Raw genomic sequence first — 17064 nt, 5'->3', positions numbered from 1 at the left:
ATGTTGACGATATCATTGGTGCTGCTTCCCTCTCTGGTCCGGAATTGGAGAAGTTCATCGAATTTTTTGTTTGGTTTTGTTCCCAATTTCCAACCTGCCCTCACTTTCACTTGGTCTATCTCTGACTCCTCCCTTTCTTTCCTTGACATCTCTGTTTCCATTTCTGAGGATAGACTGGCCACTAATATCCATTGTAAACCCACTGACTCTCTCTGACCTGGACTAACATCCTCACACCATCTTCCTGTAAAGACTCCAGCTTATTCTCAGTTCCTCTGTCTCCTTTGCGTATGTTCGGATGAGGCCACCCACAAAAAGGGAGCCTCTGAAATGCCCACCTTCTTCCTCAACTGAGGATTCCCCAGCACTATTGTCGACAGGGCCCTCAACTGGGTCCGAACCATCTCCCACGCTTCCACCCTCGGCCCTCTCTCTTCATTCCTGCAACAGCAATAAGCTTCCCTTGTTCTTACCTACCATCCCACCAGCATCCACGTCCAGAAGATCATCAGATGCCATTTCCACCACCTCCAGCGAGATACCACCCCCAGACAGATATCCCCCTCTCCTCCCTTGCCCCCCCTTCTGCAGGGACCGTTCCCTCTGGGACACCCTGGTCCACTCTTTCTTCACTCCCAACAGCCCCCCACACGACATGGCACCTTCCCCTGCTATCGATGAAGTTGCAACACCTGTCCATTTACCTCCCCTCTCCCCAGTATCCAAGGGCCCAAACATACCTTCCTGGTGAAGCAACACTTCACTTGCACTTTCACAATTTAGTCTACTACATTCACTGCTCACAATGTGGTATCCTCTACATTGGGGAAACAAAGCGTAGATTGGGTGACTGCTTCACAGAACATCTTCGTTCTGCTCTGACCCTGAAATACCTGTTGCCTGCCACTTCAACACACCAGCCTGTTCCCTGGACAACAGTGTTGTCACTGGCTTGCTGCAATGTTCCAATGCAAGCTGGAAGAACAACACCTCATTTTCTGTTTGTAGACCCAACAGCCATCTGGACTCCATATCGAGTTCAATAATTTTAGGGCCTGAACTCTCCCATGCCCTAGCCCCCTATCTCACACACCAGGCCTTGTTATCACATAGTCTGCCATTACACACTACCTATTGTTAGTTGCTAACAGTCCCCGTTAACTGTTAATTCACCCTCCCAGCCTGTTCGTTATCAACTCCTTTGTCTATCCAACTGCCCTTTGGCCTCTATCCTATCGTTTACTTCCTACCCATCCTCCTTCCCATTTTCTGCATATAAACCAACATTTTCCCAGCTACCATTAGTTCTGAGGAAGGGTCACCAGGTCCGAAATATTGACTTTGATTTTTTTTTCTTCTTTGATGCTGCCAGACCTGCTGAGCTTTTCCAGCAACTTTTGATTTTGTACATACCCTTTCTCTCTATCTCACTCATTCTTACTGTGCTACTCACTCCTCCCTTCCTTTCCCTCATACTCCTCTTCACTTACTCCTTACCACCCACAAACTCCCCATCTCATTCCTACTGTCCGTCCAAAACGCATTCTCTTCTCTGCTCCTCCCTCCCCCACTCCTCATCACTTGCTCTTTCCTCCTCACGTTCCCCTTGCTCTTCCTCTTTTCTCCATCTTCCTTCCCTTTGTTTGTGCTTCCGCCCTTCACTCCATCATTCTTCCCTCTCCCTCAATCACCTACTCGTTCCAACACATTAATTACTTTATCCACAGATATGAACTTATACCCAGTCTTCTTAATTAAGACATGATTATTACCTGTTCTCAAATTCAGCTTGGTTTTAGGCATTCCTTCCAGATCCTACTAGATAATAACACAATCCACTACTTGATGAATACCTTTTCCAGTCTGTCAGTTGTATGCATGTTACATGCTTGCTTACCTTTATTGGAAGAATCTGAACAATTTAAGAATATGTACTTTCAGTGCTCCACTGTTATGCAGTTGATATTGTTACAGTTGTTTTCTTTCTATTCTGCTGCCTCAGTTCATCTGCTGGAACCTTCATTCATCCCTCCATTACTGCTAGACTTACTATTCAAATATGTTCCTATGCAGTGTCTCTTGTTCTGCCCACAGTAAACATCCAAAGCTCTGCAAAATGTGTTCTTTCTTAGCGCGACCTGTTGACCTATCACCCTTTGTGTTCACTGATCTACATTGATTCTCTGCCCAGCAACACCTTATTTTAAAATTTGTGTTCTTGTTTTTAAGTTTGTTCATGCCCTACCCCTGTTTTCCCTTTATTATGATGTATCACCGCAATGATAGTAGATCACCTTGGTATCAGTCATCATTTTGGATTTGACAGCTGCTTTAACAGCCAGAGGCGGTCTTGTCACTGACTGCCTTCATTTATCTGGGGTTGGAAACCATAGCTTGGCTGGTCAGGAAGCTCTCCTACATGTAGAACTAATGTGTTGGAATAACTTACAGGCTGGCCGTCAATCTGTTTAGCCACATTATAAATACACCTTCAGTGGCCATCAAAACCTGGATTGGGACTGGAACCTGAAGCTTCTGGCTTAGAGGCTACAATTGTGTCATAAGATCTTCTTCAGTTTTGTTCCTCTCTGCCTCTGATGTCTTCAGTCATGTGTTGCTGTGAGATATTTTTACACCTTTGATACTAGCCTCTTCTGTATACTCCATTTTAACTGCTCGACCACTGGGGGAATTGTGCTGCCTCAGATTCAAGCTGGAATTTATCCTTCTATATCCCTCCTTCTTCTTGAAACACAGCCTTAGAACATACCTTTTTGGTCAAAGTTAGAGCGTTTTGCCCTAATATTGTTTGTGTGGCTCAATATTTAATTTTCATTTTATTAGCATACTTTTGAAGTGTCTCGATATTTTCTTGCATTAAAACTGTTATACAAGTCTCAGTTTCATTATTTAACTTCATGCTTTACTAAATTTAATGCCAATGTTGATTTCAGGTTCGCTATTTTGTACACCACAGCATAACATACTTCTGGAACAGCTTCTTACAAAATTTTAAAGACCAAAAGTAAGATCATTTAACTTTGGAAAGAGTGATCACAAACATCTTACTGTTCAAGAATTATACAGATTACAGTAATTTTACTTGGTTCAGTAGTTTGAACTGACTTATGTTTATTCTATAAAATGCTAAATTTTCACCATGAGGTTGTGGATTGAACAGTTTTAAACTCTAATTACAAGATGTTTTAACTATTTAATAAATTCATTAACTATGGAAATTACAATCACATTTTAATTTCCTAGGGGACTGGCTGAGGGTGTTTCGTGGTCTGCTATTCATGGCCAACATAGTAAAGGATTGAGTAAAGAACTCGAGGAATATCGGTAAATCATCCATTTATAAACTTAAACTTCCATACTGTTTGTCTTCAACATGTTTAATAATTAAATTTATTTCTTTGAATTATTTAACACAATAGTGGTTTGCTTTTGTGTTAACATGCTCAATTATATTTTACTTTTGCATTCATAGATTGCTTTAAATCATCTTAGTTACATTTCATGTAGTTGTACTGTCTAATTCATCAAATTATTACTGCACTATGCATTAGCTGCAGTTAGAAAATTAGTAAATGTGTAACATTGTAGTACTTCAGAGTATGCAGTAAAAATTTGAGGGCAATGATGCCAACATTTTACCATCTAGTAATCCAGAAAACCAAGCTAATATTCTGGGAGCATGGATGCAAAACCCACATGGCAGATGGTGAAATCTGAATTCAGTAGAAATCTGGAATTAAGGAAGCTAACTTAATGGTGGCCTCGTAACCATTGTCAATTTTTAAAAATATTCATTCGCTGACTGGGTACATAGCTGGATAGACCAACTTTTATGCTTTTATTGCCCATCCCTCATTTTTAAAATCTGTCTTGTTGACTAATATTCTTTTAGGAAAAGAAATCTATTGTTCTTACCTGGCTGGCCTACATGTGACTCTAGAACCTCAGCAATGTGGTTGACTCTCAAATGTAACCCCCCCCCCTGCCACTTGGCAATGGGTAATATCTGCTAGCTGAGCCACTGACACCCACATCCCAGGAACAATTTATTAGAAAACTTGTAATTGTTTTTTTTCAAATGTTGACACAATTCATTTGTGTTATTTAACTTAACTGTGGTATGTGCTGTTTGTGATGATATCTATACTGACATTTCAGTTGATATAAAAATCAATGGTATTCTTCAAAGATTTAAGAATTCATGTGTGCCTCTGACAGTATTCCTGTCTTTGAAAATACCCTGGCAGAAACAGATGAACTGGGTGTTCATTAATTTATACAAAAGCAAAATATTGCTGATGCTGAAAATTTGAAAAAAGGCAAAAAGTACTGAAAATATTCAGCAAGTTGGATAGTATCTGTGGATAGAGGAAAACAAAGTTAACATTCCAGATTGATGACCTGTCATTAACTGTAATATAATGTAACTTAATGATGCATAACTGGCTTCATCTATCGAACTCTACTTATTCTGTGAATTATTATTTGAACGCTTGGATAATAATTATCAAATATAACATTTGTTTTGTCTATTTATATATTTTAATTTTGAAAATGTTTCATAGAATTTTCTTCTGTGAGGGGTTATTCTAAGTTGAAAAATTGCATTTACTGGAGTTGAGGTGTGGAAAAATGTTCTCGTTATGTCAATTATGGTGTATTCGGTATGCACCCAAAGTGTTTGAATCTAAATTGGCCTTGAGTTCTTTAAAACAAGCATTAAATGAACAGAAAATGAATGTGTTTGTGCGTTGGTTAAGGAATTTATGGATACTTATTTATTACTAGGCTAAATTTTATGTTTAACTTTTATTTCTGTGCAGGAAACTGTTTTTTGGTCTGAATGAAGTTAAAGTCAAAGTACCTTCTGTGTTCAAACTCTTATTTAAAGAGGTGAGTACATATTTTTTAAAAATCTAAATTGGAAGATTTTTCCACGTGCCAATACTTTTAAATTCTAGTTCTGATAGTGCTTTCTTTTTACATTTTCTTGATGCCCTTGCTTTCTAAATAAGTGGTTTTCTAAATTTTAAGCACCTAGTTGAAATGGCGTACTTAGCTTCCTTTAACAGCATATTCCATGTTCTTTCAACTGTTTTTATGAAAAATGTTTATTTTTCTTGGGTGTATATTTCCATTCACATTGTTCACATTCTAAGATAATGCATTGGTCTGGATTCCTATGGCATTTAAAACACCTTAAATTGTCTTCAGGCTCTATAATGCAAGTTTATCCAGTCTTTATTGCTCAGACCCCACCCTTAGTATAGTTTCATTATTCTTTATTGAACTTTCTCAAATGTTGCGATACCCTTTTGAAAGGAGGATCCCAAAAACTGAATATAATAGTACAAAAGAAGTTTACTTTACACTACACTTAGTTTGACCTTTAAACTTATATTGAGCACTTTACACTGATAAGCCAGCTTTTGATGACTTGCGCCAATATTAAAAACAGAGAAAAATAAAACATAGGAGCAGGAATGGGCCATTTGGCCCTTCAGGTTTGCTTCACCATTCAATATGATCATGGCTGGTCATGCAATTCAGTACACTGTTCCTGTTTACTTTCCATACACTTTAATTTTTTTTAAGCCCTAAGAACTATATCTAATCCCTTCTTGGAAGTGTTCAATCTTTTGATCTCAATTGCTTTCAGGCAGAAAGTTCCACTGGCACCGCACTCTTGAGTGAAGAAATGTTTCCTTATTTAAGTATTGTCATAAATGGTCTGCACTATATCTTGGACTGTGACTCTTGCTTCTGGACTTCCCGTTCATTGGGAACACCCTTCTGTGTTTATCATGTCCAGTATTTTTGATAATATCCAGCTGAAGGAAATTAATTTGTGTTCACTTGAGCAAATAATCAGGACATGCACTGAAGATGTCTTGTGTTAATTATATTATCCTGCATTGTGAAATTAAACTGCATTGTGTATTGTTTACCCAGCTTCTTTAATCTATTTGTACGTCTATTTCAAAAAACAATGGCTGTATGGAAGTAGGACCACTTAGGGATAGACTGGGTAATTGCTCAGGAAATAGAGATACGACAATCAGGTATAACAACCAAAATGGCAGATATCATCTGTTCATCTGCCTTACTTGTCAGATCTTTTGCTTTGAAACAAATGCAGTTTAATTTATCAGTCTTACCTCATTCTCTGCCTTGCTGTTGCCTGCCTAGACTATTTGACTTTGTCTTGTTGTCAGCTGTACCAGTCTCAGTCTTGTCTCTTATCTCACTATCTCTTTTTTTGTTATTTAAATAAACAATTTGGATATGAATATAGGAGAATTGGTTAGTAAGTTTTCAGATGACTCCAAAATGAATGGTGTGGTAGATGGTGAAGAAGGTTGTCGCGGAGTACAGAGGGACCTTGATCAGTTGGCGTCAATGTCCTGAGGAGTGGCAAATGGAGTTTAATTTAGATAATATGAGATTTTGCATTTTAGTAGGATGGGATTTATACAGTTATTGGAGGCCCCTGGGAAGTCTTGCTGAGCAAAAAGACCTGGGGGTGCAGGTTCATAGTTCCTCGAAAGTGGAGCCACAGGCAGTCAGGACAATGAAGATGTTTAGTACACGTGCCTTTATTGGTTAGTACATTGAGTATAAGAGTTGGGATGCCATATTGCGGCTATATAGGAACATTACTTAGGCCGCTTTTGGAATACTGAGTTCAATTCTGGTCTCCCTGCTATAGGAAAGATGTGTTAAACTAGAAAGGATGTTGTTGAGGTTGGAGGGTTTGAGCTATAGAGAGAGGCTGAATAGACTGGGCTATTTTCCCTGGAGTGTCAGAGGCTGAGTGGTGACCTTATAAAGGTTTATAAAATCATGAAGGGCATGGATAGGATGAATAGTCAAGGTCTTTTTCCCAGGGTAGGGATGTCCAAAACTAGAGGGCAGAGGTTTAAGGTGAGATGGTAAAGATTTGAAAGGGATCTAAGGGAAACATTTTCATGCAGATGATTGTGTGAATGTGGAATGAGCTGTCAAAAGAGGTGGTGGATAATAAGAACATTTAAAAGGCTTCTGGATAGGTGCATAAATTAGAAGGGTTTAGATGGATATGAACCAAATGCTAGCAAATGGGATTAGATCAGTTTTGGTCAGCATGGATAAGTTGGAAGGGTCTGTTTCCATGCTGTAAACTCTATGACTCCATGACTCTATTTTGAAGAAGTAATGGAGAGAATGGACAATGATAATGTTAGTTGTCGTTAACCTGGAATTTAAAAAAAAGACTTTGGATAGTGTTTCTAATTAATAAACTAATGGATGAGCCTAGACAATGTGGAACAAAAACAGAAGTTGCTGGAAAAGTTCAGCAGGTCTGGTAGTACCTATGAAGAGAAATCAGAGTTAACATTTCGCGTCCAGAGACCCTTCCTCAGAACATTAAAGGGCCTATATTCACTTTGACCCTTATGTTTATTTCTGCTTATATGACTTTATAATATTTTGATTACAACACCTTCATTTTGTAGTATTTTTAGAACACCATTAATGTCTTCTACTATGAAGGCTGATTCAAAATATTGGCTGGCTTCATCTTTGATAAAACTGTAACTTTACAAAATGCTACAAGGTTAAACTATCAATATATTAATTTAACAAATTTTAAATAATGCAGATTATTCCACATTATCTAAATTGAAATAGAAAATCTTCTATTTATTCTTTTTTTGCCTGCTCATTTTCACTGGAGATTTAAATGTTTTATGTACCAGACAGATATATACTTATAGAAATGTTTATATTTTCAAAGCTTACACAAATAATGACAATTCGTAAAAGTAATTTATTCTGTAAAGTGCTTGGAACATTTGAATGCAGTGAGAGTCTTGCCAATTTCCAGTAGTTTGATTTTTCAAAATATTCCCCCGAGTTTTGTTGCTTGGAATCGAAAAAATGTGATTGAGGTTGTTTTTATGGTTGATATTTTTAGATATGTTTAAGGCTTTTTAATTTATGGCAATGAAGTACCTAGGTATAATTTTGGAGGACATGTAATTAATGGTGCATAAGTTGTGTTTCTGTTTTCAGGTGCTTAATCCTTTCTACATATTTCAACTCTTCAGTGTTATTCTTTGGACTTTTAATGGTTATTATTATTATGGTGTGGTAATTGTCATAATGTCACTAATATCAATAGTGACCTCCCTGCATACCATCAGAAAGGTAAGATTCACAAATAATGGTGATAGACTGTCATTAATATTTTTTAAAGACGTAAGGAAGCAAGATATTTCAAGGCCAGTTATTCTAATACAAAGTATTTCCCAAATCTCACCTAATGGGTAACCATTTATATTTTAAGTGATCAAGGGAATTACAAACTTTAGACTGTGTGATATTAAAATTTATATGCTACTTGAAACAAAATTCAATTTTAATAGCAGACCAATGCTTTATGTGCTACATGATTTTAAGCAGGCTAGTCCAACAGGCAGGTCAGGAAGCAAAATGTGACCCACCAAAGGGAGCTCTTTGGCCTGTGACTGGGATTCCAAACATAGGAAGTACAAGTAGAAGATTCTGCAAAGAGATGTCCTTCCAAACAAGGATATTTCTCACCAATGAGCCTATGAGCAGCAAATGCAGGAAAGAAATGGCTCTGACTGGAGGAGCAGTGATTTGCGCAAGTGAACTTTATGAAGTCTAAGACAGTGGGAGCAACAGTAGTGAGTCTGCTGGGGTGAGGTGGTGAAGTGAGACTTCAAGGGGCGGTAGGGTTGGGTTGGGTTAGGTTGAGTGTATCAAAAGGTGGGACTCCACGTTGCAGAGAAGAGCAAGTTCACTCCTCCCTGTACAGATGTTTTGAAGGAGTTAGTCAAAATGGTGGAGCTATGTGCCCAGTGGTTGAAAATGGGTAGGAGGGGGGTGCAGAGATAAGAACATGTAAGAATATGTTAGGGAAGAAAGGCAAGTGTATGAGAGGGAGAGAGTTGATCCCAACATTTGTCTTTACAGGAACATATTTCACGCAAGCTTGAACGTCTTCCACTGCTCTGACACGGTTTTATTTGTAAATAGCTACTTGCTGTCCACTCAGATTAAATTGGGTCACTCCCAGGTGCCTAAATCCAAATGCATTATAAGTGACATATTATATGTACTGTGTCACAAGCTTATAGTCAGATTTTTTTTTGATGTCATCCTACTTTGTATAATATGGCCTTTCCTGACTGCATATTTGTGAACTCGAGCTTTAATGCATCCCTGAACTCATAGTCCTAAACTTTGGATTGTGCTAAGTTGCAACACTCAGTTGAGGGCAACTCTTTGCACTGGAAGTCCAACAAGTTTTGAGCAGACCAGATAACATCTTCCTTTGAGTCGATGGTCCTCTAGCAAAGTTATAAAGTCAGACATAAAAGGAACTGCAGATGCTGGAGAATCTGAGATAACAAGGTGTAGGGCTGGATGAACACAGCAGGCCAAGCAGCATCAGAGGAGCAGGAAGTATGACATTTGGGCCTAGAACCTTCTTTCTGAAGAACGGACTAGGCCTGAAACGTCAGTCTTCCTGCTCCACGGATGCTGCTTGGCCTCCTGTGTTCATCCAGCTCTACACCTTGTTATCTAAGTTATAAAGTCATACAGCATGGAACAGACCCTCCAATCCAATCTTCAGTTCCGAACCAGGTTTCCTAAACTGTGCATCTACAGAACCCCCTGCATTTCTCAACATACATTCTTTGTGAAGGTACATTCCAAAAGGAGATGCACGGCAGTCTCTTCACCATCACAGCCATATTAAGGGCTGCGTGTATTGGCGCAGACAATCCAGGCATGCAGGAAAATATCTGACAGAAGTGACCATCTTATCACCAGCCAAGCTATGTCTTGATAGTTGTTTGAAAGCTCTAACAATGAAGTATTGTGCCAAATGACTTTGACAGTTTGTTTGGAGAACTGTCCAATAGGATACGTCTTGTTTTCCTGCAGGTCCTCTAGGGCATTCCTCTAGGGCATTATGTGCTGACCACTACCTGATGAACTAGTTGACAGACCTTTCCGCGTGTGTGAAATTGTATTTGTGTGCTTCAGCAGTCAGGCCGGATATTTTCTTCACAAAGCCAGGGACAGGTAGAACCTTGAGTCATGACAGTTGATATTTGCACACTGAAGATCCATGGACAGCTTGATGTAATGCTTATAAAAGAACACTATCAACGTGAATGTGTCATTGAATATGTTGGTATTCTGTTTCTGAAGAGATTGTATTTGATCTATCCATGACCTCCCGATAATGTTATGGTGGCTTGAGAGTTGCTGTGGTGCAGGCTTGGGGAATGGGCCAGATCTGTTCCTTGTGTAACATCTCACATCTGATACTGAGGCCCTTGAGTATCTATCGTTTTTTGTTAATGCTAACTGTGCCTCATATTGATGACTGAGACAGTTGTTGCTCTCCTTGCTTGATGTCTTATCTCAGTGAAACTAGCAATAGTACTACCTTGGTGAGCAGTTTAAGAGTCATAGAGTTAAAGAAGCAAAAAAACATTGTAAACGCTCAAAAAGCTTGAAATTCTCACATTAAAACAGTCAGCGCAATGCTGCATCAATCCTATGATGTAATTCATTGCAGTTATGTAATTTTGCACCAGTCCTGTTTTGTCAAGCATTGTATGGACCTTAATGTGATTTTGAGTTTAAGTTGTATTGAGACTCTGTTACTGTGTTCTCATTTGCATATATCATCCATGACTTCCTCTGGCTGGACCTTCTGAAAGATTAAGTGATAATCAATGGGAAAGCAGTGGAAATTGTGTAACAAGTACTCTATAGCGATGTTAACTGCCTACCTATGCTATTCATTTTGGGTAGAATATATGAGTTATTTGAGACATGACAAAGGAGAATATTGGTTGGTGGGGTGGTTTGGATGGTATTGACTGAATTAGGCCACAGGTGACATCACTATTTTCTGGGTGGCTTGAGAGGCAGTGATGAATTCATGTTTGTCATGTCTCGGGCCTCACCTTCCTGTGGTGTGTTGCACTTCTGAAATGTTTGCATGCCATGAACACTTCCATTCCTTTAAGATAAAGTCAGTGATGTATGAGAATCTTGGATTTAATTTGTTTAAAAGTGGCATTCACCATTTAACCTTGTACAGTTATGACTGAGGTCAGTGGTTTTCCTTTTTGAACTTTACAGAACATGGGAAGGGGTAAGAAGAATGGCGGCTCGCATGGGAGCAATGAGATGAATTTGTGCTGAGGGTTGTGATGTACGCTAAAGTTGAGGGCGAGGAGGAGTAGAAGTGGTATCCAAGGGAGGACGGTGGTAGGTGTTTGGAGCATAGAGGAGTGAAGGGATCTTGCATTATGAGAGGGTGAACATTGGTTGAGATAACCAGTTAAGATTAAAAAAAATGAAGGACTTAAAAGGCAGGTCAGCACTGACCACATGGGGGTACAACTCTGTGTGTCGGTGCCTGCAGAATTTTAAGGTCAACTACAACGTTTCAGGTATCCAGATTGAGAGTGATCCCAGACAATGTTCTTTACAACAGATTGTCGGCAGGGCCAGCTGGATTTATAAATGCAGCCGTGTCTCCAGAGTGCTGAGAGAACACTGGGCGTTGTATGAAGAATCTTGTCGCCATTGATTTTTTTTTCCCCTATCATGTAGTTTGGAAAAGAAAATCAATGGTAGTACGTTTCTAGATTGCTATCATGTTAATTTTGAAAGAAAAATTCAGTAAAGTGTTAACAGAAATACACAACATTGCTTCTTTCATAATAAATGAGATGCCCCAAATCTTCTGTAATCATTAATGTGTGCCAAACTGACAAAGCTAGTTTCATAAAAATAACGATGATGCACACATAAAAGAGAGCAGTGCAATGAATGTTGTTTGCAAGTGGTAATTTAGATTTTAAAAAAGACCTGTGATACCTTTGTGATCTCGTTAAGTCTTCTGTTAATTGTAATGGAGTTTGGAAGGAAAGTTTGGCTGTGATGCATAGAACATAGAACATTACAGCACAGTACAGGCCCTCGATGTTGTGCCGACCTGTCATACCGATCTCAAGCCCATCTAACCTACACTATTCCATGTACATCCATATGCTTATCCAATGATGACTTAAATGTACCTAAAGTTGGCGAATCTACTACCGTTGTAGGCAAAGCGTTCCATTCCCTTACTACTCTCTGAATAAAGAAACTACCTCTGACATCTGTCCTATGTCTTTCACCCCTCAATTTAAAGCTATGCCCCCTCGTGCTCGCCCTCACCATCCTAGGAAAAAGACTCTCCCTATCCACCCTATCTAACCCTCTGATTATTTTATATGTTTCAATTAAGTCACCTCTCAACCTTCTTCTCACTAATGAAAACAGCCTCAAGTCCCTCAGCCTTTCCTCGTAAGACCTTCTCTCCATACCAGGCAACATCCTAGTAAATCTCCTCTGCACCCTTTCCAAAGTTTCCACATGCTTCTTATAATGCGGTGACCAGAACTGTACACAATACTCCAAGTGTGGCCGCACCAGAGTTTTGTACAGCTTAGTCTCCCTATTTGACCAGAAGGCCCTTCTAAAGACTGCTTGTGGTATTGTCAGCTAAGGTGGATTTCACCACTGAAAAATATACTTTGTGTTCCCTGTACATGCCGCCAACAATTAAATTTCAGTAATTGCATGGAAAACAGGGGTGTGGGGAAGCAAGAGAGTGGAAATGTGCACTTTTGTGGTCCCAGTATCAGCTATATAGACTAAACTGATTATCCAATGTAGGATAATTGTAGCATATTTAGAAAGAACAAGTGATCTTAGACTTATGGTTTCTAAAGTTCTTCATCCTCATGTCATGTCTAGTGCTGTGTTAGGCTAATTATATCAGGTGACCACACGGGTGGTGTAAAGTGAACTTTTTGGGCTTTAGGATTTGCTAGCTGATAATGGATATTGCTTCTTCTGGGTTGGCTGAGTTAAGCTCAGCAACTTAGAATGTTGTTATGTTTGCAGATATAGTTGTAACTACAATTTGGTTGAATTTTAATTTCTTTAATTCTTTTTCTAGCAATATGTCATGTTGCATGACATGGTAGCAGCTCATAGCATTATCAGAGTTTCAGTGTGCAGAGCAAACAGTGGTAAGTGAATTTTAAAACACTTGAAAGAGGACTGTTTTACTTAACTTAAAAAAAAATTAAAATATTTGAGTTTATATTTTGGGAATGAAAGATCCTTCCAGCCCAAACTGAGGAAATAAGTAGCTCTCAGCTTTGAAACATTTATCACGTGTATATCTTTCAGCCTGTGAAGTTGTGGGTCAAGTCCAATTGCTAGGATTAATCAGAAGTGCTTTGGTGAGAAATTGTCCATTCAGTTTTTTTTAGTTTGAAGTGGTCAACTGTGGTTGAATGCCTCCTTTGTTAATGTTGGGAAAAGGCTTAACAGTTTTATTTTGTGTTCGCAGCAAAGTGGCTTCTCTCACGAGACAGTGCTCAATGATCTGAAACTCAGGCCATTCTCTGTATCCTGTATGAATTAGCGTATGCAGGTGTAATGATTAACCTGGCCAAGTTATAGTGGTTATATAAAATTTGGGGTTGTTTTAATATAATTGTAAGACTTGGGTCAATTACAATTATAGACTAGGTTGGGGGAGTTAATCCAAAAGGAATCTTGAGCTCAGCCTGGCTACAAAACCATGCCACATGTCCGAGTATTTTCACACTCTTCACAGGCTTTATTAAATTGACAACAATAAACACGATATTATGTGACACTGAACAAAGGGCAATGGTCAGCAGTCACCTTCACAATGGAACACCGGTCTGAAACTTATGGTTAACTGTAGTGCTTTGTCTCTTGTTTGAAGTCTAACTTCTGTCTTCTGTTCTCGATGATGATTCATCTTAGTGGTTTACAAAGCCTTACTTCATAGTCTGTTTTCAGCTTGGCTTTGTACCATATTAGGTAAAATCCTTTTCATGTCCATCTGATTGGCAGTTAGGTCATTGTCAGTTGGGAGTCTGTGTTTCTAGTGACTGCGACTGTGATAGCTGCCTGAGTTATAGATTAAGACTATGTGTAGTATTGAGCAATGCAAAGATATTTTGAGAGCAGAGACTCATAATGATGATGTTAGCATTGCACGCTTCCAGTTTATATATGGTGGCAAGAGATGGTGTTCTTTTCCCAAAGCTTCAAATCAATTCAATTTGGATTCTATGGCACTGGCAGGCACATGACTTTCCAGTGTTGTGGTTGTAAATGCAATAGTAATTTTTTATATTCCATGTTTTGTCAATCTGCAACAATTAACCTTTCAAATAGGCTAGCCCAACTACAAAGTAAGTCTTTGATACGGTTATTGCCTGATGAAAGGCAATGAACAAATTAATCGCGTTTTGGACAAATGTTACCTTGTTTACTTATGTCACTGACATCTGTTTTGCAAACCAAGTATAATCTAATGATCATCACTTCCACAGAAAGATGCATTTCTGCCAGAGAGAATAATGACTGAAGTCAACTTACTGCATTTTACTGCAGTGCTGCAAAATATCTGACACCATATGAAATAAAACACAGGAGTACCCTATTGCTCATATCACCACTAACAATCTGGACAAAGAAACTGAGGGAAGTTTTGCTTTGTTTGAAGATGACATAAGGAGGGGTGGGGGGGAAGGTAGCATTGAGGAATTAGGAGGCTGCAGAAGGACTTGGACAGGCTAGGAGAATGGGCATAGAGTGGCGGACGGGATACAATATGGTAAAGTGTGAGGTTATACACTTTAGTAGGAAGAGTAGAGGCATTGACTATTTTATAAACGGGGAAAAGCTTTGGAGATCTGAGGGACGAAGGAACTTGGGAGTCCTAGTTCAGGATTCTCTTGAGGTCAACATGCAGGTTCAGTTGGCATTCATTTCAAGACTGCTTACAGAATACTGAGAAGCCTGGATGTAGAGAAGATTTTCCACTAGTAGAAGAGACCAGGTTCTGAGGGTACTGCTTTGGAGTGAAGGAATGACCATTGGAATTGAGATGAGGAGAAATGTTTTCAGCCAGAGGTTGGTAAATCTGTGGAATTCATTGCTGCAGAATGCTGTGGAGATCAAGTCGTTGAGTGTATTTAAGACAGAGATGGATAGGTCCTTGATTAGTAAGGGAATCAAAGGTTTTGGGCAGTGGGCAAGAGAATGGGGTTGAGAAACATAGCAGCCATGATCAAAAGATGGAACATACTCAATGGACCAAACGGCCTAATTCTACTGCTACATCTTTTGCTCTTAAGAAGCAAAGATGAATTGGGAAACTCTGGAACAGAAGGAATTAAAAAGCTTATATAATATGTGTGCTAGTTCGTCTGGTGCAATTCGATTTCTATGTAAAGTTTAAAGGACGTGGTTTGTATTTTGTTGTTGTATTAACATACAATGGGAAATAAAACATCCTGATTTACTAAATCTTTCAGAAATAGAAGAAACTTTGTCTACAGATCTGGTGCCTGGTGACATTATAGTCATTCCAACGAATGGGATCATAATGCCTTGTGATTCAGTACTGCTCAACGGCACTTGCATTGTCAATGAAAGCATGTTGACAGGTAAATAATTATACATTGGTTGCAGTTAAATTGCGCATGGCTCAGTGGTTAATTCTGAAAATATTGGTTGCATTCCAGTAAATTCTCAAGGAAGATACTATTCAGCTATTCCTTATTCTGAATAGGAATAATGAAATTGAACACTGATAACATCTTTCACATTGACACTAGGTCTAAAACCAAGGAAATAGTTTGAGCAGAAGAAAAAGACAAAGATGCAATACAGTTTACTCTTAATGGCCTTGTATAGAGGATGGATGATTGTGTTGGACAGGGAGACAATGGCATCTTTATTGCGGGGAAGATTTAAAAGAATTGGATACATATTTGAAGAAGTTGTTGATTGAAAATGTTTGGTTTTTCCCATTTGCCAAATGCACTTTAGAAGATCTTTGAAACCTGCATTTTTAGATTCCTAAAATACAATGGGAAAGAAGTTTTAAATGCACTGTAATGAGGTATTAAATAAAATACTACCTGGAAGGACAAAGGAAGCTGATAGATAGAAACAGCACCAGCTGACAGTTCCCTATCAAGCCTCTTGTCTTGGAACCAAAATGCTGTTCCTTAACTGTGGTTAGATTAGAATCCTAGAACTCCCTTCATAACAGCATTGTGGGTGTTCCTGTGCCATATGGCCTGCAGCAGTTCAGAAAGCTGATTCACCACCACCTTCTACAGGGCAATTAGTTAAGCCACTATTGGAATACTGCATGCATTTCTGGCCTTCCTGTTATAGGAAGGATGTTGTGAAACTTGAAAGGGTTCAGAAAAGATTTACAAGGATGTTGCCAGGAGTGTTTGAGCTATAGGGAGAGGCTGAATAGACTGGGGTTATTTTCCCTGGAGCTTCGGAGTCTGAGGGGTGACCTTATACAGATTTATAAAATCATGAGGGGAATGGATAAGGTAAATAGGCAAGGTGTTTTCCCTGGGGCGGGGGAATCCAAAACTAGAGGGCATAGATTTAAGATGAGAGGAAAAAGTTTTAAAATTGACTTAAGAGGCAACTTTTCCATGCAGAGGGTGGTGCATGTATGGAACGAGATGCCAAAAGAAATGGTGCCAGCTGGTACAATTCCAACATTTAAAAGGCATTTGGAGGGGTATATGAATAGGAAGGGTAAATGAATGGGAAGAGGGATATCGGCCAAATGCTGGCAAATGGCACTAGTTTTATTTAGGATATCTGGTCGGCATGGACAAGTTGGACTGAAGGGCCTGTTTCCGTGCTGTGTATCTCTATGACTCTAATTAGGGATCATCAGTAAATGCTGGCCTAACCAGTGACATGACATCTGTGAAAGAATAATGAAAATAGGTTATTCAGTGATACTGCTAATTTACTGACTTGCTTCATTTCTGATTATTAATATGCTGGTTATCGTAGATATTTTTCAACTAGCATGTGGTATTCTTAAGAAATTTAAATTGCTAGAGCCAATGAGTTTTAAAT

At 38.9% G+C, this 17064-nt stretch overlaps 1 protein-coding gene across 5 annotated transcripts in view; it reads left to right on the top strand.

The window, feature by feature from the left end:
* Positions 1-17064, top strand: part of LOC125458025 (polyamine-transporting ATPase 13A3-like) — a 139583-nt gene that overhangs the window by 36390 nt on the left and 86129 nt on the right. For 4 of the 5 annotated variants that reach the window (XM_048542887.2, XM_048542884.2, XM_048542885.2 and 1 more), the window contains exons 5-10: positions 2955-3025; positions 3265-3345; positions 4845-4914; positions 8077-8211; positions 13070-13142; positions 15477-15608. In XM_048542887.2, coding sequence (XP_048398844.1) covers positions 2955-3025; positions 3265-3345; positions 4845-4914; positions 8077-8211; positions 13070-13142; positions 15477-15608 — 562 coding nt within the window. The remainder of the gene's footprint in view (positions 1-2954; positions 3026-3264; positions 3346-4844; positions 4915-8076; positions 8212-13069; positions 13143-15476; positions 15609-17064) is intronic. The other variant, XM_048542888.2, reaches the window with a different exon arrangement.

Source organism: Stegostoma tigrinum, chromosome 14 (genome assembly GCF_030684315.1).
Source record: "Stegostoma tigrinum isolate sSteTig4 chromosome 14, sSteTig4.hap1, whole genome shotgun sequence".
NCBI classification, from domain to species: Eukaryota; Metazoa; Chordata; class Chondrichthyes; order Orectolobiformes; family Stegostomatidae; genus Stegostoma; species Stegostoma tigrinum.
Note: the sequence above shows the minus strand (reverse complement) of the source record. Positions and strands in the feature narration are given on the sequence as shown.